The following is a 24,092-nucleotide window of genomic DNA, read 5'->3' on the forward strand; positions in this document are numbered from 1 at the left end:
TTCCGCATCTGCGGTGCCTGGCCCGGCTTGAGTGGCCTTGGTAATCAGATAGGCACCATAGTACCTGCTTACTAGCGATTGTATGTATAGCATCAGCAGGTTCCCCTGCATGAAAGTTGCGGGAAAGTCCATTACCATCTGCCAGATCTCGAGAGCGCGGGATTCCTTGTTGTCATAGCTGATGAAGAGGTCTGCCAAAGACACCTGCAGAGCAAAGGCTACCACTGAGTTGCGCTGTTTCTTCGCTACCTCGATTGCTGTCCCGTAGGCATATTCTAGCCATTCGAGCTGATCTGTTGATTTGGCTGCAAACGCGATAGCCTGGTAGAAGTCACTGCTCCAGACCAATCTTGAATTCTCCGAGAGACACTCTGTCAAGCGGGTGGCGCCATTGTCGCCGGATGCAGTGTCTAACCCTTTCAGGTGCTGTATGATCTTCTCGTTTGCTTCAGGGGTATTCTCCTCTGCAAGGAGTTGAATGTATTTAGAGAGGAACTTGCCCTCTGTGGTAACATGAAGAGCCTTTTCCAAATAAACTAAAGCACTCGCTCTATCTCCGAGTGACAGAAGTTCTTCGCCTATAGACTGGTAGGTGTCTGCAAGATCATCTCCCTCAACATCATGAGGGAGCTTATCACGCTTCTCGGGGTTTCCGAAAGCCGTCTCCAAAATTTCAATATTCTCTTTGTAGAGCTCGAGAGACTTCTCATGTTGCCCACTGAGGCTGTACAGATATGCTAGACCGCTCCTAGCGAGCCACATCTGATCGTCCAGTTCTAATGCCGCTTCAAAGTAAGCCTGGGCTTCCTCATAGTGTGCCGTGTCCCTCAGGCAAACGGCAACTCGCCGGTTCCATTCTGCTGTCTTTGGAAGTTTGGCCCATTCTGCCGAATCAAGCACAATGGAAGCAGCAGGGGCATCAGGGAATTCTTCATCTAGCTTGCCTTCAAGCAGGCATCTGATCCGATGTATGATTAACATGCATGTACGTGCGTCCCATCGGTAGCCTTGGAGCCATTTGTTCGCAATGCACTCCGCAGCTGGAACGAGCAGCCTCGCGGGCTCCTGGATACTGCTCAGCACCCAATTGCGCATGTCCAACGGCAAAGAGTCCACAAACAGCTTATCATCTAGAAGCTTAGCGATTGGGTCCAAGGTATCCAAGGACCAGAAGTCATCTGCATCCCGTAAGCTAATCCAAGCCTCCAATACTGATTCGTCACGAAGTGTTTTTAGCAAGAGGCTTCTAATTTCCTGCAGATCAGACCCCCCGATTCGATGTATGTGAGGAATGACAGCCTTAACATGACTATGCCACCAGACAAGTGCATAATTCCGGAGGTGCGGACATTCGGTTGAGTTACAAACCAACTGTAGACACGCCTTCAGCGTCGAGATTCTAGACTCAACAATATCAACCCCAATTGCCACGAATTCGGGACCTGCAGAGCGTTTGTTCTCGTTTTCATCACGAAAGAAATCACCAATGGAGGCATGACAGAACATGACTTCTGTGGTTTCCGGGTTGGAACTGAAATCATTTTCAAGCTTGAAGTCCTCCACATCTTCATCATGATCATCGTCGATCTGAAGAGGGGATAAATCTACTTCCGCCTGCAAGTCGGATGTTGTCAGGCCATCATCTCGCACGAGCGCCAAGAAGGATGCAAATTGCAACCTGAGCAGGCTTTCGATGTCAAGGATATCGTCTTGGTCAGAGGAACCTAGGGTCAGCGTGGCTTCGATCTCTCGAAGAGAAAGAGGACGCGAAGCACACGCAACCCATCCCAATATGGTATTCAGTTCTTCGGGGTCATCGCCCTTCAAGTAAGCGCTGAGGCCTTCCAGTGTACGTCTCATGGCCTCATATAGACCTTTTGGCGGTCGTTGCAAGCACTCTCTAATACTGCTCGCGCGATTATGTCGTCCCAATTCTTGTGTCATTAGATCAACCCAAAGAAACATTCCCTGTGCGTGCTTCACAAGGAATTCCGTAACTTCTTTCCGCAGGCTTGAAGGCGCACGAGCGATGTTCCTGGACCTCCTCACAGAATGCTCTACATAGCGAGCGATATCATCATCATTCTTGGATCGATCTATGGAAATGGATGATACAGACTCATGAAACGCATCGGCTACATCGGCCGAAAGGTGAGGTCGTCCCAGCATAACAAATTGTACCCTGGATTTGCCTGCACATAAGTAGTCCCAACTTAGCATTCCGAAGGGTAGACGGCAGGGAAATTCTATACTTACTCTCGGATTCCTCAGCTGTGAGCTCAAGCAGAAACTCCAAGAGACTCTGCCGATCAGCCTCCATACATTCGTCCAGACCGTCTAGAACAATATAGGCACGCCGGTTACCTGCATCGCCTTCAATGAAGTAGTCCCGGAACAGGGTCATCCATGCGCTCTGAAGACTGCTTATATCACCAGGTGCCCTGCAACGAGCCGCAACGTGCCCGGCATATACGGAATCATTGAGGCAGATTTGATATGCCACATCCCGTAACGCCTGGTGCAATCCTCTCGTTTGTGGGTTGTTGTCCTTGAAAAAGTAGTAGCCAACAGAGATTTCTGAACCTTGGTCGACGCCTTGGGGAAATCTTGTCTTCAGGTTCGAAATAATGTATTCTGCGAGAAAGCTCTTGCCAGAACCGGGTGGCCCATTAATCCAGAGTAGGGGTTGCTCCTGATTCAGCCATGACCGAAATCCCACCTCTGCCTCAATCCATTCTCCAGTACCAGACAGCCGTTTTCTTGCGAAGGTGTAATACATGTCTGAAGGAGCCAGTGACGGCTGTAGGAGTGTCCTCAGGTAATCAGAATCACCATTGGCCTTCGCACCTGACCCTATGAATGAACCCAACAGGCTACTAATGTCCCGATGCACCTCCTGGCGAAGATCATTCTGACCTTCCACGAGACGTTGGAGATCCGCCTGAGCCTGAGCTAACCTACCATGGTTATCTTCTAGTACAAGACTAGCTCCATTAAGCACAGCAGACAGATTCTCAACAGCCACGTTGGCCTTCTTAGTCTCACTCAGGGTCTCTGCTCCAACTAGTTGATGTTCTGTTTGACAGAGCCTGTCCAACTTGGCGACCAACCCCTGCAAGGTCTTGTCAGAGCCGAGCAGAGCATTTTTGGTAAATTGGATGATTCGGCCTCTCAACCCAGCCCGGACTAGCTTAGTCGCTTGACCAAAGATTTCAAGTAAGGTAACTAGGATATCAACAACCTTTGCTTGAAGTGCATCAGACATGCGACTACCGTCGTAGATGGCGAGGCGGACAAGGAAGTCCTAAATTTCCAAGAGGGGTCAGACCACGATGCCTCTCAGTATGTCTGATAGAATACAGATAAGCTTGCCTTTAAGGTGAAAAATAGTTCTATGACTGCATTATAAGATGCGGACACATCTTTCGCAGCATCAATAAGATATGTGATGGCGCTGAAGCACACGCTACTGGCTGGAAAGGCGTTAGAGGCAATGCTTGCAGCCATAGACCCAAAGCGTTCAATTGGATTGCATATGCATGTCAGAATGTTGAAAAGCGAGCGCTTGTTCTCTCTAAACTGGCTAAAATGACCATTCTGGCTATCCAGCCGATTGAGCAACTCTTCCACTGAAGAGGGGTGGGGTAGTGAGGGATCATCGAGTTGTCTGCCCACAGCCGCTGTATATCTTTTCAACGCCAAGTCCCAGGTCACTGCGAACTGGGAGTGGCTTTCGTGGGTGATAGTCATCTTTTTCTAGGCTGCTAGCTGAGATTCAAGAAGACAGAAGATGATGATGGCTGCAAGGAGGAACTAGTCCGGTCTTGTTCAGGCCCCGCCGCCCAGAAGAAAGTAAGCGATGCCATACGAGCTATTAACCAAAACAGACAGGGTTAGCGGAAGAAAGCGAAGTCCGCACTGCACAGGTAGCATACAGTAGGTATTAGAATTCACATTATACCCCAATGTTCTGCAGGAGGCTCTGCATTGCGGATTGGTCGTCATAGGCTAAGCTGGTTTGCCAGCAACCTGCAGGCTGCATACCAGATCAATTATGGAACCTCTGTCATAGTCTATCAAACAGAGAAATGAGTATCACCCGAAATCACTACGCTAACTAACGCCTTGCACCCGTCTATAGTCAAATGGTAGGCCTGTAGAGGATAGGTTCAGGATTCAGGGAGCAGCCAGGCGGGATCCGGCTCGTCATCTTCATCATCAGAGCGAGACACAGCACCATGAGGGTGCTCCTCAGTATCCTCGAGAAACTCAGCTGGAGGCTCAGGGTTGTCAACACCAAGGGGATCTCCATGTGCGTCATGATCCTCGTGAGTGTGAATACCGTTCGAAGTTCTTTTGTCGGCCGACGGGGAAATGTCTGTTTCAGCCACATTGAAAATATTCAACAGCAGTTGCCGCGCTTCTCGCAACGCTTGCAGCTCCGCCGAGATGCAACAAACCAGCAATTTCCAGTCTTTATTCTCTGCAACCTCTAGATGATTTTCTACGCGCTCTGTGGTATGCGTCAGGTCCTCCAATACTGTCCGAGCGAGATCCTCTTCCGACTTGCTACCAGAAGGGCCATCGTGGTTCAGTAGTTGTGATTGAGATTGGATAGAAAGACGCATTGCTGACTTGAGTCGCTTTTCAAATCCAGAAACCTCTCCGATCACTTGCTTCCAGACACCACCTCCAGCTTCGAGGGCCTCAATTTCGGCATCCACTTCCCGTTGTCTTTCTCGCAAATCCGATTGTTCCTTTTGCCAGTGTTCCTCTGCCATCTCAAGGGTTCGCCGGTTAGGGTTCAAGGAATAAAAGGTTGCGTCTTTGGAGCTGCTATCTTGAGGTTTCACGGGCGGATTCTGGAGGTACTTTCGGACGTTCGAGTCTAGGAGCGATATGGAAGCTCTGTAAGAAGAAAGTTTCGATTCAATAGAGTTTTCCATTTGGGACAATTCGCGAAGAATGTGTTGATGTCTTGCTTTCATTTGGGACAACCTAGTCTCCATCTCATGTATATCCTCCTCAAGCTTGCGACTTTCCTGGCGCAAGGCAACGGTGTGCTGGCTTTCCCGGTTATCCTGAATAGTCGAAATGGCATCTTCTAGCCCAGCGCGATGGATATTGAAGCCATTGATATCTGCCAACGCCTGTGTCCTTTCATCAATCCGGAAGGTTAGTATCTCTCGCTCTTCCTCGCGAAGCCTCAAGAGGTCGTATATAGATCTGAATATCCCCTTTCTGGCAGCAGACAACCCGATTTTCTCTGGAGCCGGTTGGCGGATTGGTATAGTTGGAGGACGCTGCGAACTGCTTGTGTCCGAGGTCGGTGTATAAGTTCCGTCGGAGATGGCGCCATTCTGCGGGGATCCGTTAAGAGTAGCCAGAAGTCCTTCACTCTGAGCATCGATTAATATCTGTAAATTACGCTGAATCTGTCTGGCCTGGCGGTCAATGTAGACGATAGGGTCCTGATGAAGGGAAGAGGTCCCGATAGGCAGGGCCGGCAGGTGTTTGTCTCCAGCTTGCGGAAGAATCGACGACATTTGGAAGGGGAACTGGATCGCAGGGAATCAAATTACCAATACATGAGAATCCCCTCCTTATGGATATTAAAATGAAACAAAACCGACAGCTCAGAACCCAAGTGACGGTGAAGTCTTGGACCAGATCACGAGTGTTTGTGCAACTGCCCTGTCCGGTCCCATGCCATCATAGGTCACGTGCCATCTCTAGGGGTTTCTGCAGGAACCACGGGAACCTTTCGACAGCTTCCATTGACGTGTGTCTCGCTGCTCTAGAGGAAGCTTCCTAATCACTCCGAGCTCATCTCTTCCATCATCTGTTATTTTGTTGCCTTGACTCCTTCATCGCCCTTTTTCTGTATATTTCGTTCTTTGAGGTGCTTAGATCTCCAATAAACACCCCATCCATTCACCCACGCCCTACCCTCAATCTCACAGCTCCGTCGAAGCTGTCGCCTCACTCCCCTCGCGACAGCACACCCGTCCTCCCACAGCGATGGTTGGACTCGCTTCGGCCGCTGGCCTCGTCGGCTTTCTCTCAGAGCCGGATCCTGAGTTGAGAGTCTTTGCTCTGAAGACGCTGGACTCACAAATCGACCTGCTCTGGACGGAAGTCGTGGATGCTGTTCCTCAAATGTTCGTACTGGCCCTTGTCTCTCCATCTGCCTCATACCTTCATCATAAATACCCCATCCTGTCGACCGGCCACAGGCTGCATCGATGCTGACATTTTGCGATTCAGAGAAGCTCTTTACGAAGATGAATCGTTCCCCGAGCGCGAGCTCGCCGCCCTGGTCGCCGCAAAGGTGTACTACCACCTTCAAGAATACAATGAGAGTATGGTATTTGCTCTGGGAGCTGGGAAGCTCTTCCAGTTGGATAGCGGTGGCGAGTTTGAGGAAACCATTATCGGTAAGAACAGCCGTTCCCCAGGCATTTGCTCACCCAGAGTGTCATCTTACCGGGATATACAGCGAAATGCGTCGATACCTTCGTCTCGCTCTCGGCGGCACAGCGGCCCGTCGCGGGTGACCACCAAGCCAATCTGAACACCTCTTTCCCCACCTCTGGCGAAGGCGCCACAAGTACTTCTGCCAGTTTGACATCCCCGATCACACCTTTCTCGCAATCAGCCTTGCCATCCAAGTCGCTCTTGTCTAGGCAAGAGGTGCCCGGAGTGGATGCTGCTTACCCAGGGGGTGAAGATGCGGGTGTGAACCATGCCGAAGAAACCCCTCTAGTCCTGAAGCGTGGTGTTCAGGGCCACCTTCAAACCGTTATCGATCGTCTGTTCGAGCAGTGCTTCGTCCAGAAGCGCTACCGTCAAGTCATTGGAATCGCTATTGAAGCAAAGAACCTCGATGTGCTTAGAAAGACGATCCTCCGGGCCAGCGAGGATGAGAAGAAACAGAACGGAGAGTCGCGACGCAGTGAGGAACTCATGGAGTACGTGCTCGATATCTGCATGGGAATCGTGCAGGAACGCGGTTTCCGCAACGAGGTATATAATTCATTAAGATGATGGCAAAACACCCAGAGCTAACCCTTGCTTTGAAGATCCTCAAACTCATCCTCGAACTCCTCAACGAGATCCCGGCCCCCGATTACTTCTCCATCGCCAAGTGTGTTGTATATCTCAACGAACATTCCATGGCGTCGGTCATCCTCCGTCAACTAGTTGAGAAGGGAGACGCTCGTTCGCTCGCTGTCGCCTACCAAATCTCTTTCGATCTCTACGATAACAGTACGCAAGAATTCCTGCAGAAGGTTCGCCAGGAAATTTCGGAGCTCGTGCCGGAGAATGATGAGTCCGAACAGGAGGCAGCAGGTGGGGACCAAGAAGAGTCGAAGGAATCCGATCCTTTGCTGGACAGCCAGTCTAGGTCTATTGGGGATTCGCGCACGAAGATCTCACCCGAAGCACGCACGGCCTTCAAGAGCATTCGTGATATTCTCGATGGCGTCAAGACCAACCAGTTGAACGTGGAATTCTTATTCCGCAACAACAAGGCCGATATTGCCATCATGAACAAGCTCCGCGATAGCCTAGAAGCTCGTAACTCTATCTTCCACTCTGCGGTTTCGCTTTCGAATGGTTTCATGCATGCCGGTACAGCGCACGACAAGTTCTTCCGGGATAACCTTGACTGGTTGAGCAAGGCTGTCAACTGGTCCAAGTTCACGGCTACAGCTGCTCTTGGTGTTATCCACAGGGGCAATTTGAGCCAAGGACAAAAGCTCCTGCAGCCTTACCTGCCCAAGGAACGCTCTATCACCAATGTGGCAGCGGGCGGACACAGCGGAGCCAGCTCGATTTACAGTCAGGGAGGATCTTTGTACGCTTATGGTCTGATCTTCGCCAATCATGGTGGTATGGCCGTTCCTGTGATCCGGGATTACTTCAAGAAGGCTACAGATGAGGTCATCCAGCATGGTGGAGCTCTGGGTCTTGGTGTTGCAGGCATGGCTAGTGGCGATGAGGGGCTTTATGAGGACCTTCGCAATGTGTTGTACACCGACTCGGCTATCAACGGTGAGGCTGTCGGTCTTGCCATGGGTCTTATCATGTTGGGTACAGGTAATATGAAGGTCCTCGAGGATATGATTCAGTATGCCCATGACACTCAACACGAGAAGATCGTTCGGGGTTTGGCTATGGGCATGGCCTTGATCATGTACGGTCGTCAGGAAGCTGCTGATGAGCTGATTAACGGCCTTCTGGGCGACCCTGATCCTGCTCTCCGCTACGGTGGTATCATGACTATCGCCCTTGCCTACTGTGGTAGCAGCAGCAACAAGGCTGTGCGTAAGCTCCTTCATGTTGCTGTCAGCGATGTGAACGATGATGTTCGACGAATTGCTGTTCTGAGCTTGGGATTCATTCTGTTCAGGAAGCATCAGAGTGTACCTCGTATGGTTGAGCTACTGTCTGAGTCTTACAACCCTCATGTTCGTTATGGTGCGGCAATGGCACTGGGTATCTCTTGCGCCGGAACTGGTCTGGATGAGGCCATTGACCTGCTCGAGCCGATGCTCAAGGATTCAACGGACTTCGTGAGACAGGGAGCGCTGATCTCGTTGGCCATGGTCCTTGTGCAACAGAACGAGGCCATGAACCCCCGTGTCAGCTCTCTCCGCAAGGTCATGATGAAGATGATTGGCGATAGACACGAGGATGCAATGGCCAAGTTCGGCTGCGCTGTTGCCCTTGGTATCATCGACGCCGGTGGTCGTAACTGCACCATCAGCCTCCAGACGCAAACCGGCAACCTGAACATGCCCGGTATCGTTGGCGCTGCCGTCTTCGTCCAGTACTGGTACTGGTTCCCTCTCACCCACTTCCTGTCCCTTAGTTTCGCCCCGACCTCCGTCATTGGTGTCGACCAGAAGCTCGAGGTGCCCTACTTCAAATTCCACAGCAACACGCGACCCAGCCTCTTTGACTACCCCCCGGAGCAACAGGTTAAAGCCGAAGAGGCGCCCGAGAAGGTCAAGACAGCCGTCCTTTCGACCACCGCCCAGGCCAAGCGCCGTGCACAGCGTCGGGAGAAGCAGCAAAGGCGCGAGAGCATGGACATTGATCAGACCCCTACGACTCCCAAGGTGTCGGACCAGGCTGACAAGATGGATACGGATGAGACAGCAGTGAAGACGGAAGAAGAGAACAAGGAGGGTGAGAAGGAGGCTGGTGAGGGGCAGAAGAAGAAGGTTGAGCGTGAGAAGGTCGGATATGAGCTCGAAAACATGTCTCGGGTTCTTCCCGCCCAGCTCAAGTACCTCACATTCCCTGACCCCCGGTATGAGCCGGTCAAGCGGGTACGTTTCCCTTCCCAATTATTTCTGTGTTATATTGCGATGAATGCCATGCTAACTCGAATCCAGCCTACCGGTGGAGTTGTGGTCGTACTTGACAAGACCCCCGAGGAGCCCCGCGAGACGATCGAGATGACGGCCAGCAAGGAGACCAGCAGGGAGGCTAGACAGCCTGCACCCGCCGCGGATGTCGCGGAGTCCCTGCAGGACCGACTACAGGCCACCATGGGAGCCGCTGGTCTGCAGACACCTCAGCGTGGAGCTGGGCGCTTCCCCTTTGGTGCGGATCTGGGCCCGTTTGCGGGCGCTGCCGCTGCTGCCGGTGTACTGACGGCTGTGGATGAGGACGAGGAAGGCGGCGAGGAGGCGCCGGTGCCGAATGAGTTTGAATATGAAACCGAGCCAGAAGACGAGTAGAGTAGACCATGAGATCTACGAACCTGCTCGTTGTAATACTAGGATAATTATGGATTGATGTCTTATTCTATCTCTGCAAGCGGCACCAGCTGCGTAACGTTTTGAAGCATTTACTATTTTACATGTGCCTTATATTATTCGTGGATAAAATCTTCGGAATAGAAGTGAGGAGTGATGACAATCATTGAATCCTGTCTCGGCTGTCTGCATGTAGTTTAATGGTCTTGAAATCCCCGAGTGGACTGCTCGTAATTTTTGAGTAGCGTAGCTCATGTTACACATGAAGCCAAACCCACAGCTGGCATATCAGACACTTTATATAGTGCAGTTTCTGTAGTGACACCAGCCTGGCACTCTATGAACACGACACGGAGTTCGGAACCTCTCAGGCCCAGCTGAGGTACTAGACAACATATTCAACGAATCACTCTTTCGACAAATAATAGTCTAGGACTAACAACTATAGCCATTAATCAGTTATGTGGAGACAAAATCTAAGTAACAACATGGTAGGTAGTTCCCCGAGGACCCTCCCACCCCATCCCTCATGTCAGATTCATTCAGACATACCCCATGAAACCCATCCGTCCCATCCATCCAGCTGATCCTGATTTCTGATACATAACTTCCTTCACATGCTTACCCTGCCTGACTCCCGGCAGCCGAACCACGCAGCGCCAGCCAGCCAGCCCCATGACATAAAACACAACCTTGAAGGAACTGATTACTTGGGCAGCAGGCGGCTGCCTCGGCACTTACTGCATTCGGTCAGTGCAGGTGCACGTGCCAGAGTGCCCGAGGTGTCTGATCGACCAATCAGTGCCACTAGAAAGGAGGACCATCATCCGGAGTGGCCGAGGCGGGAGTGGCCCACGTGAGTGTGCGGTTCCCAGTTCTTTTCTGCTTAATGAGGTAATGATGTATGCTGGCTGGTGGATGGTTGGTAGACATGTGAAAGTAGAATGGATAGTCATCTTCACAGTTCATTGTGTTGGAATGAGTACACTCTGGACAACTCTGAGTACGGGATATCTTGTCTGTCGATCATCGGACTCTTGTGCTGTGCTCTGTTACCTCTCTGATGAATTTACTCCGAGGGAGTGACTATCATTGATTTAGTTACTCGGTGGGTTCAATACTACTTCAGGTGTGTTATTGTGGGCCGGTCGTTCATGATAGTAACTCCGTTCAACTAGACTACATCTTTCGCCTTGTCCGAAGGCACGGGGATCCACTCTGCTCCCTTCTTCTGCCGGGGCCCCGTAATATCCATCAGAAGGTTGCTTTCGTGTCCTATCTTACTCGTTATTCATATCCTAGGTTAAATTGTCTGGAGTGATCATCGTCATTTAATTCTTTGGCTTGTGGCGTGGCGGGGAAAGCTCCGTGACTTTTGGTTTGGCTCGGGTACTGCTGAGCTCTGATTTCTCTGCTTTTGGGTTCTTGACTTTATATAACAGTCGGATACTTTGGGTTCCCCTTACTTTTCTTTTCCCTCTCTCTCTCTTTCTTCACACTTCTTTACTACTACTTTTGGTTTTGCTGGCTTGGTCCGTCCCCAGTCATCCCTACTATACCCTCCTCCCCCCATCCCGGATCTGGCTCCATACCCACTCTCTCCTCTATTTAATACCAATCATGGCCAAGACTTTCACAAAAGGCGACGTAGCGTCGCACAACAAGGCCGATAACCTTTGGGTGGTTATCGATGATGATGTTTACGATTTGACCAAGTTTCAAGATGAACATCCAGGTGCGTGCTTGACTCCTGCGAAAGAGGCCCTGTAATGCAATCATATGCTGACATCAATTTGCGACAAAATAGGCGGAAAGAAGAGTATGCCATAATCCTCCTATGTATCAGAATCTCGCGTCTAACCAGTCGTCCCTCCATCTAGTCCTTCAGCGTGTTGCCGGGAAAGACGCCTCGAAGCAGTTTTGGAAATACCACAACGAGGGGATCCTGAAGAAATACAAGGGAAACCTGCAGATTGGTTCCCTGGATTCCAAGAAAGCCGCAGCTCCCGAACCACCTGCTTCTTCTGCTCCTGCATCACAGCCTTCTAAGCCTTTGGCGGCACCAGTTGACGTTGCTTCGGCGAAGTCGTCCGAGACTCAGGATCCTTTTGGAGAATTGATTCCTTTTGCGGACCCGGCGTGGTACCAAGGTGTAAGTTCATCGTGTGATTGTGAATGTTGGCGGGCGGAGGTGTGGGGAGAGGACACTAGGCTAACTCGCTGGATTTGATGATTAGTACCACTCGCCCTACTTCAACCAGACTCACTCGGCGCTCCGCGAGGAGATCCGCCAGTGGGTTGACTCTGAGATCGAGCCGTATGTGACCGAATGGGACGAGGCAAAGAAGGTCCCCGACCATATCTATAAGCAGATGGGCGAAAGGGGATACCTGGCTGGTCTTCTGGGTATGAAGAAGTACCCTGTCGACTATACTCCGCACCGAGTTCAGTCCGTCGCGCCAGAGAACTGGGACCTGTTCCATGAGATGCTCCTTACTGATGAGTTGTCGCGGGTCGGCAGCGGTGGCCTGGTATGGAACCTCATCGGCGGTTTTGGCATTGGTTGTCCGCCGCTGGTTAAGTTTGGAAAGAAGCCCCTTGTGGACAGGATTCTGCCCGGTATCCTGGCTGGCGACAAGCGCATTTGTCTGGCCATCACCGAGCCGGATGCGGGTAGTGATGTTGCTAACCTAACCTGCGAGGCTAAACTATCGCCCGACGGCAAGCATTACATCGTTAACGGCGAGAAGAAGTGGATCACCAACGGTGTCTGGTCGGATTACTTCACCACTGCGGTGCGCACTGGTGACGCCGGTATGAACGGTGTCAGTGTACTCCTCATTGAGAGGGATATGGGCGGTGTCAGCACCCGACGCATGGACTGCCAGGGTGTCTGGAGCAGTGGTACCACCTATATCACCTTTGAGGATGTCAAGGTTCCAGTTGAGAACCTCATCGGCAAGGAGAACCAAGGATTCAAGGGTGAGCAGCCTAGGCACATCGACTCAATCTCGCAACCCGCTAATAATTACTGCAGTCATCATGACCAACTTCAATCACGAGCGTATTGGCATTGTGATCCAGTGTGTCCGGTTCGCCCGGGTGTGTTATGAAGAGTCGATGAAGTATGCCCACAAGCGCCGCACCTTCGGCAAGAGGCTCATCGACCATCCCGTGATTCGGATGAAGCTGGCGCACATGGCCCGTCAGATCGAGGCAACATACAACTGGCTGGAGAACATCATCTACCAGTGCCAGTCGATGGACGAGACTGAAGCCATGCTCAAGTTGGGTGGCGCCATTGCCGGTCTGAAGGCGCAATCCACCACCACTTTTGAGTTCTGTGCCCGTGAGGCCAGTCAGATCTTTGGTGGTCTCAGTTATAGCCGTGGTGGTCAAGGTGGTAAGATTGAGAGGTTGTACCGTGATGTTCGGGCCTACGCGATCCCTGGTGGAAGCGAGGAAATCATGTTGGATCTCAGCATGCGTCAGAGCTTGCGCGTGCATCAAATGTTTGGACTGAAGCTCTGAGAGCAGCTATATCTGCTATTTCCTTTCATTTTTGAGGGTACATAGATCACTATTGTAGTCGCTTTTTATAGCCACTTTTGCGGGTCGGATGAGAAATTGTATCTCCCATATGGTGTATTTATATGAACAAATATGAACTAGCTTGGTAAAATAAACTCCACCCTTCAGTAAATTGATTGTGTTAGTATCGATATGGGTATTTGCTCGGATGAAAGAAACCATTCAGAAAATGTTCATCAATGGAGCAAACAAGATCATCAAAAAGAGCAAGAGCGATGCCGCCGGGCGCATTCCGGCCCGGCAGGAGGACCAGCCATGCAACACGTCCGCCCGATGGAAGCCATCGATCTTGAACTCCGGCCACCACTTCTCCCCAAAATCAGCTTTTTCATCTCAGCAACCACTTCTTCTTCTCTCCAAGCCAATCCAGCGGCTGTTATGTGCTAGCAGTCTGACTTGGCATATTGTGGGAAAGATCCGCCTCTCTTTTACCTCACCCTTACTCTGCCCCGTTGGGGACTACAACACTACCTATCCTGTCGCGGTCGCGGACTCGGTCTCCCCGAACGAACGGAACCCTCCGCCCAAAACAGCTCCTGGGACCTTACTGCTGGCTGCTTCTGCTCTCTACATAGACTGCCATTTGTTGTCTTGGATTCGCTCACTCCTGTTCTTCATTTTTCGGACAATTCGTTGCCTCTATACACTTCTGTGAGCTGGTATTCGCCACAGCTTCCTTCACAGTGCCGGTTTCGATATTTGTTCGACTCCACTGAGCATCAGAATCGAGCTGAGACAAATCGATATCGCTTGACGGACGACAAATAACGCTGTTCAACACTTGGTCTTTGTCTTCATCTGTGCTTTCCTTGCGAAGCCACCATCCACCCCCCTGCGCCCTCAAACATGTCTCGAAACGTGCTAGACCAAGACTTCGGGTCTGAAGAGGAGGACGACGACTTCAACCCCGCTCCTGCGGATGACTCCGGGGATGAAGATACTAAGGTTTGTTGTGAAAGTGGGTGGCAAAGTGAACTATTTCACTGATACATAATAAAGCAGGCTGCGCGTCGCGCTCCAGACGATGACGACGATGACGATGACGAGGAGGAAGTGAACACTGGGCGGAGTGGAAGGCAACGTGCTGGCAGTGAAGACAACGCCGGAAGGGGCGCTGATGACGATGAGGAGGGCGAGAATGACGACGAAGAGGAGGAAGGGGATGAAGAGGATGAAGACGAAGAGGAAGAGGAGGAGGATGATGACGAGGATGCCAATGCTGTGAGTATAGGTTTTGGTCCTAAGTTTGGAAAGGTCACCGGCTGATCATGGTTTCGTTTGTAGGGACGGCCACGGAAGCGCAGACGCAAAGCCGGTGTGCACTCGTTCTTCGAAGAAGAAGCCGGTGTCGACGAGGATGAGGATGAGGCTGAAGATGACGAGGACGAACTGGCGGAATTCGGTGGAGAGATGCACCCGGATGATATGGACGCCCTGCCTGTCGGTGCTGAAACGGACGACCGCCGACACAGACAGCTTGATCGTCAGCGTGAACTGGCAGCCAGCATGGATGCGGAGAAACAGGCACAGATGCTCAAGGAGCGCTATGGACGGAACCGCGCTGCGGCTACTGACGCAGTGGTTGTTCCAAAGCGACTGCTTCTTCCTAGTGTGGACGACCCTAGCATCTGGGGTGTTCGCTGCAAGGCCGGTAAGGAACGTGAAGTCGTATTCTCAATCCAGAAGCGTATTGAAGAGCGACCTCCGGGATCTCGAAACCCCATTAAGATCATGTCGGCTTTCGAACGTGGGGGTGCTATGGCCGGTTATATCTATGTTGAGGCGCGCAGGCAGGCCGATGTCATGGATGCACTACAGGACATGACCAATGTGTATCCGAGGACGAAGATGATCTTGGTCCCAGTGAGAGAGATGCCCGACCTCCTTCGAGTACAGAAGTCCGAAGAGCTCATGCCTGGTGGCTGGGTTCGTATCAAGCGTGGTAAATACCAGGGCGATCTGGCACAGATTGAGGAAGTCGAAACAAACGGCTTGGCAGTGACAGTGAGACTGATTCCGCGTTTGGATTACGGAATGAACGAAGATATCGGTGCCCCTATTTCCGATCCGAAGAGGAAGCGCCCTGGCATGAACCCAGCAGTGGCACGGCCTCCCCAGCGTGCGTTCAGTGAAGCTGAGGCCAAGAAGAAGCATGCAAAGTACTTGTCTGCCACGTCTGGTTTGGGTGGAAAGTCGTGGAACTATCTCGGCGAGACATATGTGGATGGCTTCTTGATCAAGGACTTGAAGGTTCAACATCTTATCACGAAGAATGTCAACCCTCGACTCGAGGAAGTCACCATGTTTGCTCGCGGCTCCGAGGATGGCACCTCGAACTTGGATCTGGCTTCCTTGGCTGAGACGCTGAAGAATTCTGCTGCTGAAGACTCCTACCTGCCCGGTGACCCGGTGGAAGTGTTCCGAGGTGAACAGCAGGGCTTAATCGGTCGCACAAGTTCTACTCGAGGAGACATCGTGACTCTGCTGGTTACGGAGGGCGATCTGGCTGGGCAGACAATCGATGCGCCTGTCAAGTCCCTTCGCAAGCGCTTCAGAGAGGGTGACCATGTCAAGGTTATTGGCGGCAGCAGATACCAGGATGAGCTGGGTATGGTGGTACAGGTCAAGGACGACACAGTGACATTGCTTAGCGACATGAGCATGCAGGAAATCACAGTCTTCAGCAAAGATCTCCGACTATCTGCTGAGACTGGTGTAGATGGAAAGCTGGGCATGTTCGACGTTCACGACTTGGTGCAATTAGAGTAAGTTCCCTTCTCCGGCTGCCATGGACACTAGGATCTAATTCATGCAGTGCTGCCACCGTTGCTTGTATCGTCAAGGTTGACCGGGAGTCCCTGCGAGTACTGGACCAAAACGGCTCTATCCGGACGATTCTTCCCACACAAGTCGCGAATAAGATCACTCCCCGCAAAGATGCTGTGGCTACGGATCGCAATGGCGCAGAGATTCGCCATGGAGATACGGTTCGCGAGGTCTACGGCGAACAGAGAAACGGCGTGATTATCCACATTCACCGTTCATTCCTGTTCTTGCATAACAAAGCACAAGCCGAGAACTCTGGTATCGTGGTTGTCCGCACCACCAACGTTGTTACCGTCTCAGCCAAGGGCGGCAGATCCACCGGACCTGATCTCACAAAGATGAACCCGGCTTTGATGAGGAACGGTGTGCCTGGTGGTATGATGGGCCCTCCCCAAAAGAGCTTCGGCCGTGACAGAATGATCGGTAAGACTGTCATGGTTCGCAAAGGACCGTTCAAGGGTCTTGTTGGTATCGTCAAGGACTCTACAGATATGCAGGCTCGTGTGGAGCTGCATTCTAAAAACAAGTTGATCTCCATACCCAAGGACATCCTCGTCGTCAAGGACCCTGTCACAGGACAGACGATAGACATGGGTCGTGGCCGGGGAGGACCGCGCGTGCCGCATGGAGGATCTGGAGGGCCTCCCTCTGCCTGGCAAGGCGGCCGTACCCCAATGGGAGCTGGAGATTCGTCCCGGACGCCAGCCTGGGGCGGTCCCTCATCATCAAGAAGTAAGCATCTCCTTCTATGCCAACACTCGGTTCATCATGCTAACCCTTTCTACAGCACCCGCCTGGGCCGGCATGGGCGGTTCCCGCACCCCAGCCTGGAAGCAAGACGGCTCCCGAACCTCCAATCCCTACGATGGCAGCCAAACCGCCTACGGAGGCTTCGGCTCACGTACACCCGCCTGGAATGCCGGAGCCCGCACTCCCTACGTTGGCTCTGGCAACAGTGACTTCGACGCCTTCGCCGCTGGCTCCCGAACCCCCGCATGGGGCTCCTCGAACGCCGGTAACCGCACTCCCGCCTGGGCCGGAGCCAGCGCCAGCAACGGCACCAAGGACCGTGGCTACGATGCTCCAACTCCTGGAGGCTATTCTGCTCCTACCCCCGGCGCCTACGGAAGCGCACCCACCCCTGGTGTTTCCGCACCCACGCCCGGAGCTTGGGCAGATAGTGCCCCGACCCCGGGTGCCTTCAACGCGCCCACCCCCGGCGACGCATCAAAGCGACCCTACGACGCACCTACGCCAGCGGCTTTCGACAACGCTGGCGGTAGTCGTCCATATGATGCTCCCACACCAGCTCTGGGCGGCTCTGCCGCGACACCAGGCGCAGGTGCATACGGAGATGGTGACGATGGCGGTCCGCGATATGAAGAGGGGACACCCAGTCCTTGATTTTGTTCAATCAAGAGAGGACAGAAGCAAAGATTCTGAAATGATTGTGTGAAAATAGACAAAATGCGGGCGTATCATCTTTGTCTTTTACTTGTTTTGTGCTTCATACGTTCTAATCACATCATATCATTTCACATCATATCCGAGAAGCATGGTTGTTTCGTTGGACAGAGATTATCCCTTTATATCGCTGTATTATGTGTATCATCTACTGACTACTACAATCCATCACTTACATATTCCATCTCATCTACATTAACAACCTAGTGAGACGCCACTTACTAACACCCTGAGAGAGAAAGAAAACAAAAAGAAGAAAAGAAAAGAAAATTAAATATGCCACATGAATATATCCTTTCCGCTTGCTTGTTTGCTTGCATTCGTTCCTTCTTGGCTTTTGAGACCTCAAATAGAAATACATAGTATAAAAACATGGCAAAGAAAGAAAAAAGAGGAATTGCATATGAAGACAAGTTCATGCAATCCTCTACAGTTGTTACCGATAAATCACAATCAAAGCAAAGACATTCATCGACCATAGATAGATAAATTGCATGCGATCCGTCGTCCATTTTGTGTATCCGTGTTTATGTGCGAGAAAAGAGATAAAATAGATTCTTCAAGAGATGGAATGAAGAAAGAGGACACAAGATTGTCGTCGCAACCGAGTCGGTTAGGTAGGTAGGAAAGGGGGGGGGGGGGGTTGGACAGAAACAATAAAGGGAAAGAAATAACGTGGAAAGCAAAAGACTATGGCGGTACGGCACGTGCCAGAACACGGACATTGTCCACGAAACCCTTGATGAGTTCTTCATACTGGTTTTTAGGATCCCCCGTCATAGCCATTTGGCCTTGGCGGCGGATTTCGGCGGCGGAAATCTCGACTTCGAGTTCGTGTTCGAACTCGCCTTTGACGGGGGGCTGGAGTGAGGGAAGGGATGTTAGCATGTCATGTTTTTTTTTTTTTATGGGGGCGGGTTGTTGAGGGGTGCACACCTCTGATTTCGCAACCTGAGTTAGATCGATCTGGTATGCTAGATGTCGATAACTCATACGATCCTTGTTCCGGTCTCCGCCACGGCCACCCCTTCCATCGGCGACAGGCAGGTTACTAACATCGCCGTCGTAGCTCATTTCGAGGTTGACGCTGATTCGCCAGTCGACACAGGTACGGGGGCTGTGTACGTCAAGGTCGGCGATGCGGCATTTGACGATCTTTGCGAGGACTTCGCCCGTTCGCTGATCGACGGTTACTCGCACCTTAGGTTTGTGACGCGGATTGAGGTTCTGTCGAATGACTGGCGGAAGCTCGTTGGGGGATACTTCGTAGAATGTATCCCTTTCCTTTTTGTGAGCGTATGAAAGTGGGATGCGGCCTTGATTTGATTGGGGCATGGACATTTTCACGGCTTCGTTCAGGAAATTGTTCATAGCTCGGTGTTGCGCCTTTGCGGAGTTAGATTGATTATCACACATGAACTTGTGAAGGGTTACTTACCACGGTCATCGTGCTTTCAAACGCAGTCCTGAAGCGCGGATTATCCTTGTTCACAACACTCTCGGTCAAGATTGGCAGAACCATCCGCTCCCCACGATCCATGTCGATGAGTTGACCCAGCTTAGCTTCCACCTCGATGATAGGCATTTGACCCGCAGCGGCCGCCCCAGCAGGAGCTGCAATGGCGTCATTTCGGAGCACGACGTGTTGGAAAAGGAAATCAGCGACGATCTTGGTGACCTCCTCGTGCGGGATGAATCCCGTAATAGACGGTTCCCACGGCCCCAAGCTACCGACCTGTGGAGGTTCGGATGGCCGCTGCGGCGTCGAAGGTCCATTCACGGGCGTGGAGTCCCCTTTTACTTTAACTGGTGGAGCGACAGCAGCCACCGCTCCCTGCGCAGAGGACACGGCGCGTTGGCGCACGATCCAGGGGTTTGCCGGCGAGTCTCTTGCGTGTTTGGGAATAGGCGGATGTGGCTTCGGAATTGGTGGGCATCTCCCTTTTGAGCGAGCACACTTTTGGGCGTAGATAGGCAGCTCGTTGAGTCTTCGCCGTTTTCGCTTGGGCTGTTGCGGGCTCGACGTGATGTTCGGGTCTGAAGCCACTCTAGTTTTTTGGACCCACTGGGCAGTTGAATCATCCACGGACGATTCCTTTGTGATGGACATTCTCGACGAGGGCGAACTGTTGATATGTTGCTGATGTGCGGGCGAATGCTGCGTAGTTTGGCCCTCTTTCATGGTGATCCCATTTTCAACGTGTTCTGACTGCGACATAGCTGTCTGGTCGGGACGCGCCGTAGCTGCTTCGGGGCGAGACCCGGGGAGGAAGGTAGTTCTGGGGCTCACACTTTCGTCGGACTCCCTTCTTTCTGAGGTGGAACTGTGTTTGCGCGGAGTCTGGTCAAATGTCCTTGATTCTGCTCGCGACGACCGCGCCGCGGCGGAGGGCGACACGTGCATGGCGGCAGCGGCAGCATCCGGGCCCACCCACGGACTGGAAGCTCGATTGGAGAGAGAATCACGACCTGAAGATTGGGGACGAACAGAAGATTGGGGCGACTGGTGGGCGTAGATAGCAGCAGCAGACCCTCGTGGTGTATTGGGAAGCGATCCTTGTGCCGAAGGGGAGAAATGTTGCGACGGATAAGGTTGTGCAGCACCTGTCGGGGAACTTTCCCTGGCATGGAATGAGTTGGAGGAATGAGAATAGGGGGTTATAACAGACTGGATGGATTGCGACCGTTGTTGAGCGACGGGGGACTGCTGCTGCTGCTGTTGTTGCTGTTGATTGTAAGCGACGGACGCGAAGGAGTCACGCGAGACGGAGGCACCGTAAGGAGGCGGGGTCGGAGCTCGTTGGGATGGCGCGCTCGGGATTATAGCCGGTGAGGGACGATATTGATAAGGTGATTGAAGAGAGCCGTAGGAGGAAGAGCGCTCGGGGGATGCATGGGATCGTTGCGGCGGCGGAGGGCCGGGAAAGGCTGACGGATAGGAGGATGAGGATGGCAGCTGGTCGCGCGGAGGATAGATGGGGTCGGAGGAATCGCGAGGCGCTTGAGATGGCGACGGTTGTGGTTGGGATGGAGCGCTGGAGTTGCCAGCGCTCTCCGTGTTCATGATGGTGCGCAAGTCCATGGTGACAGCTGGCTAGAAAGCGACGACCTGAAGGTGTTGAGTAGCAAGAAAGAGGGAAGCTGCAGACTCCCTTTCACGATCACTCGGGGCAGCTGAACTTCACCAGAAAGCTCGGGAAGGTCACGAGAGACTGGCGAGGAATGACGGCATGAGGCAATCGCCGGTGAGTTGGCGATTTGAGGGGTGGAAGGGCGAAGGAATGAACGAGCCGGGATGGAAGCCGAAGTAGAAGAGGAAGAGGAGAAGGGAAGAATGAGGAAAGCTGAATTGAAGGTCGAGAAGTTCACGTCGCGGGATCGGCACGTCTTCTGGCGTGCAATTGGCGGGTGGCCGATTGGCGGCTCGGAGCTCCCATAGAATGAATGCAGAGGCTGAAGAAGAAAATTTGGAGGGGAAGAAGAGGGATGATGATGATGATGATGATGATGATGAAAGGAAATACAAGAACAGCCAGCTTGGAGTGCAGTGTAGTGAGGATGAGAAATGGTTCTGCTGGCCGCTGTCAGTCAAGAATTGGGGAAGAGACACATCACCGATAAGCAGCAAGTAGTCGTTAAGAAGCATTGAGTGTATAGTAGGAGGTAGTACTACTACTTAGTCCTGCTGCCTTCCGCCTTGATGTTGCACCGCTCTGAGTCCCATTGCGACGCTACCTTTACCTCCACACCCATCTGCATTAAGTTCCTATGCCTTATCAAAAGGATTAGTACACATCAGAATCAACCTGACATCTGGTGCCGCTCTTCTAGGTCCATTATCGTGTTCTTTTATCGTGCCTTGGACTATGTCTCCGCCATTTCGAGCCGGTTCTTGGTTCCGTCCAAATCCGCGATACTGTACGATAAAAAAGAAGGCCGAGGTATCCCAAGTTTATTCATTCATTATTTCTTTCGAGTCAAATCCGCAGCTGCTCATTCCTCCTAGTAACTTATGCTTCATGTTTGTCAATGGTGCAGGTTGTATATAGATTGGCGAGAGTAGTAGCTATAGTATACCCGGCTTCTTCCACTCCACGTTTGATTTATCCACTTGTAAACGAGTATGAAGAAGAGAAAGAAAAGCACAACCCAAGTGCCCCTGGAATACACCTAGGTACTCATTCGACTATACGCTAGTTCGTTTCATTCGTTCACTCATACCATGCCAGTTAACATCCCAAAAGTCTCTTTACAGCGTGAGGGGGATACCGAAGGTGGCAGCAAAATCCAAAGAAAAAGTAACGACAAAAAAGAAAAAAAAGAAAACACATCAACGCGAGACGATGGTGTAGTATAAGATGGAAAACATGTCGTCTAAGGGTGCTTTTCTCCATGGCGCTACAGTGCCACTCCCCATAGTCCACGTCCACCGCAGACCCCGAGCCAGTCGCGCGGATGCCCGGCAGGCGTGGTACCGCCCTGCGGCGACCAGCTAATGTTCGACACTTCGTTGTCGCAGAGCCACACGGCGGCTGGACCTCGCTCACTGGGTGTCGCGGGCGTGCCCGCATTGTGCGGGACGGGAGGCATGGGAGGCACAGGAGCCGCATTGTGCTGGTTGATGAGGTCCCACAGAAGTACGAAGCAGTCGTCCGCACCAGAAGCCAGGACTCCGCGGCGGTTGGGCGACCACTCAACGCAGTTGATGGAGGAGCCGTGGCCCTTCAGTTCAAGAAGAGCCTGTCCAGGCTGCCGGACATCTAGAACCCGGACAATGTTGGAATCTTGCGAGAAAGTGGCAAGAAGGTGGGAATCATGGGGCGATGCTATGACAGTTAGCGTCCAGTGTCAATGGCAACCAGCCAGCTCGACCAGATACATACCAGCGATGCGTAGTAGAGGCGGGGGCCATACGGGCTGGGCTTGCCCAGAAGGACTGCCATTGCCCGGAGTGGGGACTAGTGCATGTACCCGTTAGTGTACTATTCAGGTTCTGGTAAAGAAAGAATTGGCATTACCCTTCTCATGCTTCTCGGTGGGCTCGTAGATGATAGTGCTATGTTCTAGGCTGCGGAGATCGAACATGCGCACACTACCATCAGCACCACAGCTGACAAAGACGTCCACGCTATTCGCACAGAATCGAACATCGTATACCTCTTTGTCATGTGCGATCAGCTGTGTCTTGGCGGTAAGGGTGGGAATATCCCAGATTGTGCAGGTGGTATCGATACTGGAGGTAATGATCAGACTGGGGGAAATTGTATTCCAGTCCAATGAGGTGATTGGAGCGGTATGCTCGGGTGACTTGGAATTTGAGAGCAAAGCCAGCGGCGACAGTTTCGCTGTCGGTGCGTGTTGGCTGGCCGACCGCGTAATGGAGTTGGAACTTGGTACGGGTTGCGCCGTTGGCAGCGACCATAATCGCAGATGATCACCAGATGTGGCCAACAGATCGGTAGACTGTTTCTGAGATGATGGCGGCTCCCAGAGGATCCGTGTTACTGGATACGAATGGGTGGCCTCTGCGGTCTTCACATAGTCGAGTTTAATCTCCCCCGCAGCGGCGTCCGGCGTATCCGGGTCTGGTTGTGTCCAATGAGTATCTATAATTTGTATCTATTCCCCAGATTAGCACAATATGAAGCTGCGAAGATGACCAGGGGGAAGTGGCAGGTATATGCGTACGTAGTTGTGGTTGTCCTCTAGGTAGCTTCCCAAGGCGATTTTGCCCCCGAACGAGCTGGAGCTCCCCGTAATAGGCCATTTACACCAATCCATAGAATATATAGGCCAAGGAGCAATGTAGTTGCTATTGGTAGGTACCGGATTATCCCCGTTGAACGGTGCCATTCCGGAGCTGGTGATTGGGTCACCCAGAAGGTCTCCTGTCGGTCGGATGTCGGCTAGACCCAACGGCGAGTATTTTGTACCCTGGGGAGTATGGGGAGGATATGCAGAGCCTGGAGAGGAGCCTGGCTGTCTGTATTTTGGCTGCTCAAACCCTGCTGGGCTGGATCTAGAATGCCCATGAGAGTTGACCATACTGGCGCGGGCATTCGGCTGCTGCTGTTGGGGCGTTTGCTGTTGTTGCGCAGACGGTGGCTGTTGTCCTGATTGTGATGTTGGCTGCATTGGGGTATTCAGCTCTGGTAGGGTTGGTAGCGCCGAAGGTGCAGTGTTGACTGATACTGCAGGTGGACGGTTGACGTTGCCCGGCTGAAGCGCTCCCGGGAGTACTCCGCTCGCGCCGCTGCTTCCACCACCACCATACTGACCCGGTTGTGACCCCAATGAATGAACGTTGATAGAAGGGACAGGGTTGTCTTGACCAGCGGGGTATTCGTGAGACATCGATTGTCGCTGCAGATTGGGGCCCGCAGATGGAATATGGAGCTCCTCAGGTCGACCGTAGCTTGTCGCCCGCCGAGAGTCGAA

General features: G+C 52.3%; 8 protein-coding genes across 8 annotated transcripts; 4 read left to right on the forward strand and 4 right to left on the reverse strand.

Annotated features, from left to right (window-relative positions):
- On the reverse strand, positions 1-3,750 carry An04g03250 (uncharacterized protein; the record flags this gene model as incomplete). Its single annotated transcript, XM_059747412.1, has 3 exons — positions 1-2,192; positions 2,257-3,304; positions 3,361-3,750. Coding segments are annotated over 3 exons (3,630 nt in total), but the record flags the coding sequence as incomplete, so codon positions are not given.
- Positions 3,751-4,169: 419 nt separating this feature from the next.
- On the reverse strand, positions 4,170-5,546 carry An04g03260 (uncharacterized protein; the record flags this gene model as incomplete). Its single annotated transcript, XM_001401657.3, has 1 exon — positions 4,170-5,546. One exon carries the CDS (start codon positions 5,544-5,546, stop codon positions 4,170-4,172), a length of 1,377 nt encoding a protein of 458 aa, XP_001401694.1.
- Positions 5,547-6,021: 475 nt separating this feature from the next.
- An04g03270 (uncharacterized protein) lies at positions 6,022-9,755 on the forward strand (the record flags this gene model as incomplete). Its single annotated transcript, XM_001401658.3, has 5 exons — positions 6,022-6,161; positions 6,268-6,437; positions 6,500-7,026; positions 7,083-9,341; positions 9,408-9,755. 5 exons carry the CDS (start codon positions 6,022-6,024, stop codon positions 9,753-9,755), a joined length of 3,444 nt encoding a protein of 1,147 aa, XP_001401695.1.
- A 635-nt stretch (positions 9,756-10,390) lies between these two features.
- An04g03280 (hypothetical protein) lies at positions 10,391-11,094 on the forward strand (the record flags this gene model as incomplete). Its single annotated transcript, XM_059747414.1, has 2 exons — positions 10,391-10,629; positions 10,875-11,094. 2 exons carry the CDS (start codon positions 10,391-10,393, stop codon positions 11,092-11,094), a joined length of 459 nt encoding a protein of 152 aa, XP_059600481.1.
- A 299-nt stretch (positions 11,095-11,393) lies between these two features.
- An04g03290 (uncharacterized protein) lies at positions 11,394-13,304 on the forward strand (the record flags this gene model as incomplete). Its single annotated transcript, XM_001401660.3, has 5 exons — positions 11,394-11,508; positions 11,581-11,592; positions 11,654-11,925; positions 12,011-12,755; positions 12,811-13,304. 5 exons carry the CDS (start codon positions 11,394-11,396, stop codon positions 13,302-13,304), a joined length of 1,638 nt encoding a protein of 545 aa, XP_001401697.1.
- A 906-nt stretch (positions 13,305-14,210) lies between these two features.
- On the forward strand, positions 14,211-17,594 carry An04g03300 (uncharacterized protein; the record flags this gene model as incomplete). Its single annotated transcript, XM_059747415.1, has 5 exons — positions 14,211-14,309; positions 14,367-14,585; positions 14,649-16,129; positions 16,180-16,922; positions 16,978-17,594. The coding sequence occupies 5 exons, from the start codon at positions 14,211-14,213 to the stop codon at positions 17,592-17,594; spliced, it is 3,159 nt and encodes a 1,052-aa protein (XP_059600482.1).
- A 750-nt stretch (positions 17,595-18,344) lies between these two features.
- On the reverse strand, positions 18,345-20,736 carry An04g03310 (uncharacterized protein; the record flags this gene model as incomplete). The annotated part of the gene is made up of 2 exons (XM_059747416.1): positions 18,345-19,073; positions 19,174-20,736. 2 exons carry the CDS (start codon positions 20,734-20,736, stop codon positions 18,345-18,347), a joined length of 2,292 nt encoding a protein of 763 aa, XP_059600483.1.
- A 1,316-nt stretch (positions 20,737-22,052) lies between these two features.
- On the reverse strand, positions 22,053-23,789 carry An04g03320 (uncharacterized protein; the record flags this gene model as incomplete). The annotated part of the gene is made up of 4 exons (XM_001401663.3): positions 22,053-22,480; positions 22,538-22,612; positions 22,673-23,273; positions 23,343-23,789. The coding sequence occupies 4 exons, from the start codon at positions 23,787-23,789 to the stop codon at positions 22,053-22,055; spliced, it is 1,551 nt and encodes a 516-aa protein (XP_001401700.3).
- Positions 23,790-24,092: the final 303 nt, after the last annotated feature.

Source organism: Aspergillus niger (genome assembly GCF_000002855.4).
Source record: "Aspergillus niger supercontig An04".
Lineage (NCBI taxonomy): Eukaryota > Fungi > Ascomycota > Eurotiomycetes > Eurotiales > Aspergillaceae > Aspergillus > Aspergillus niger.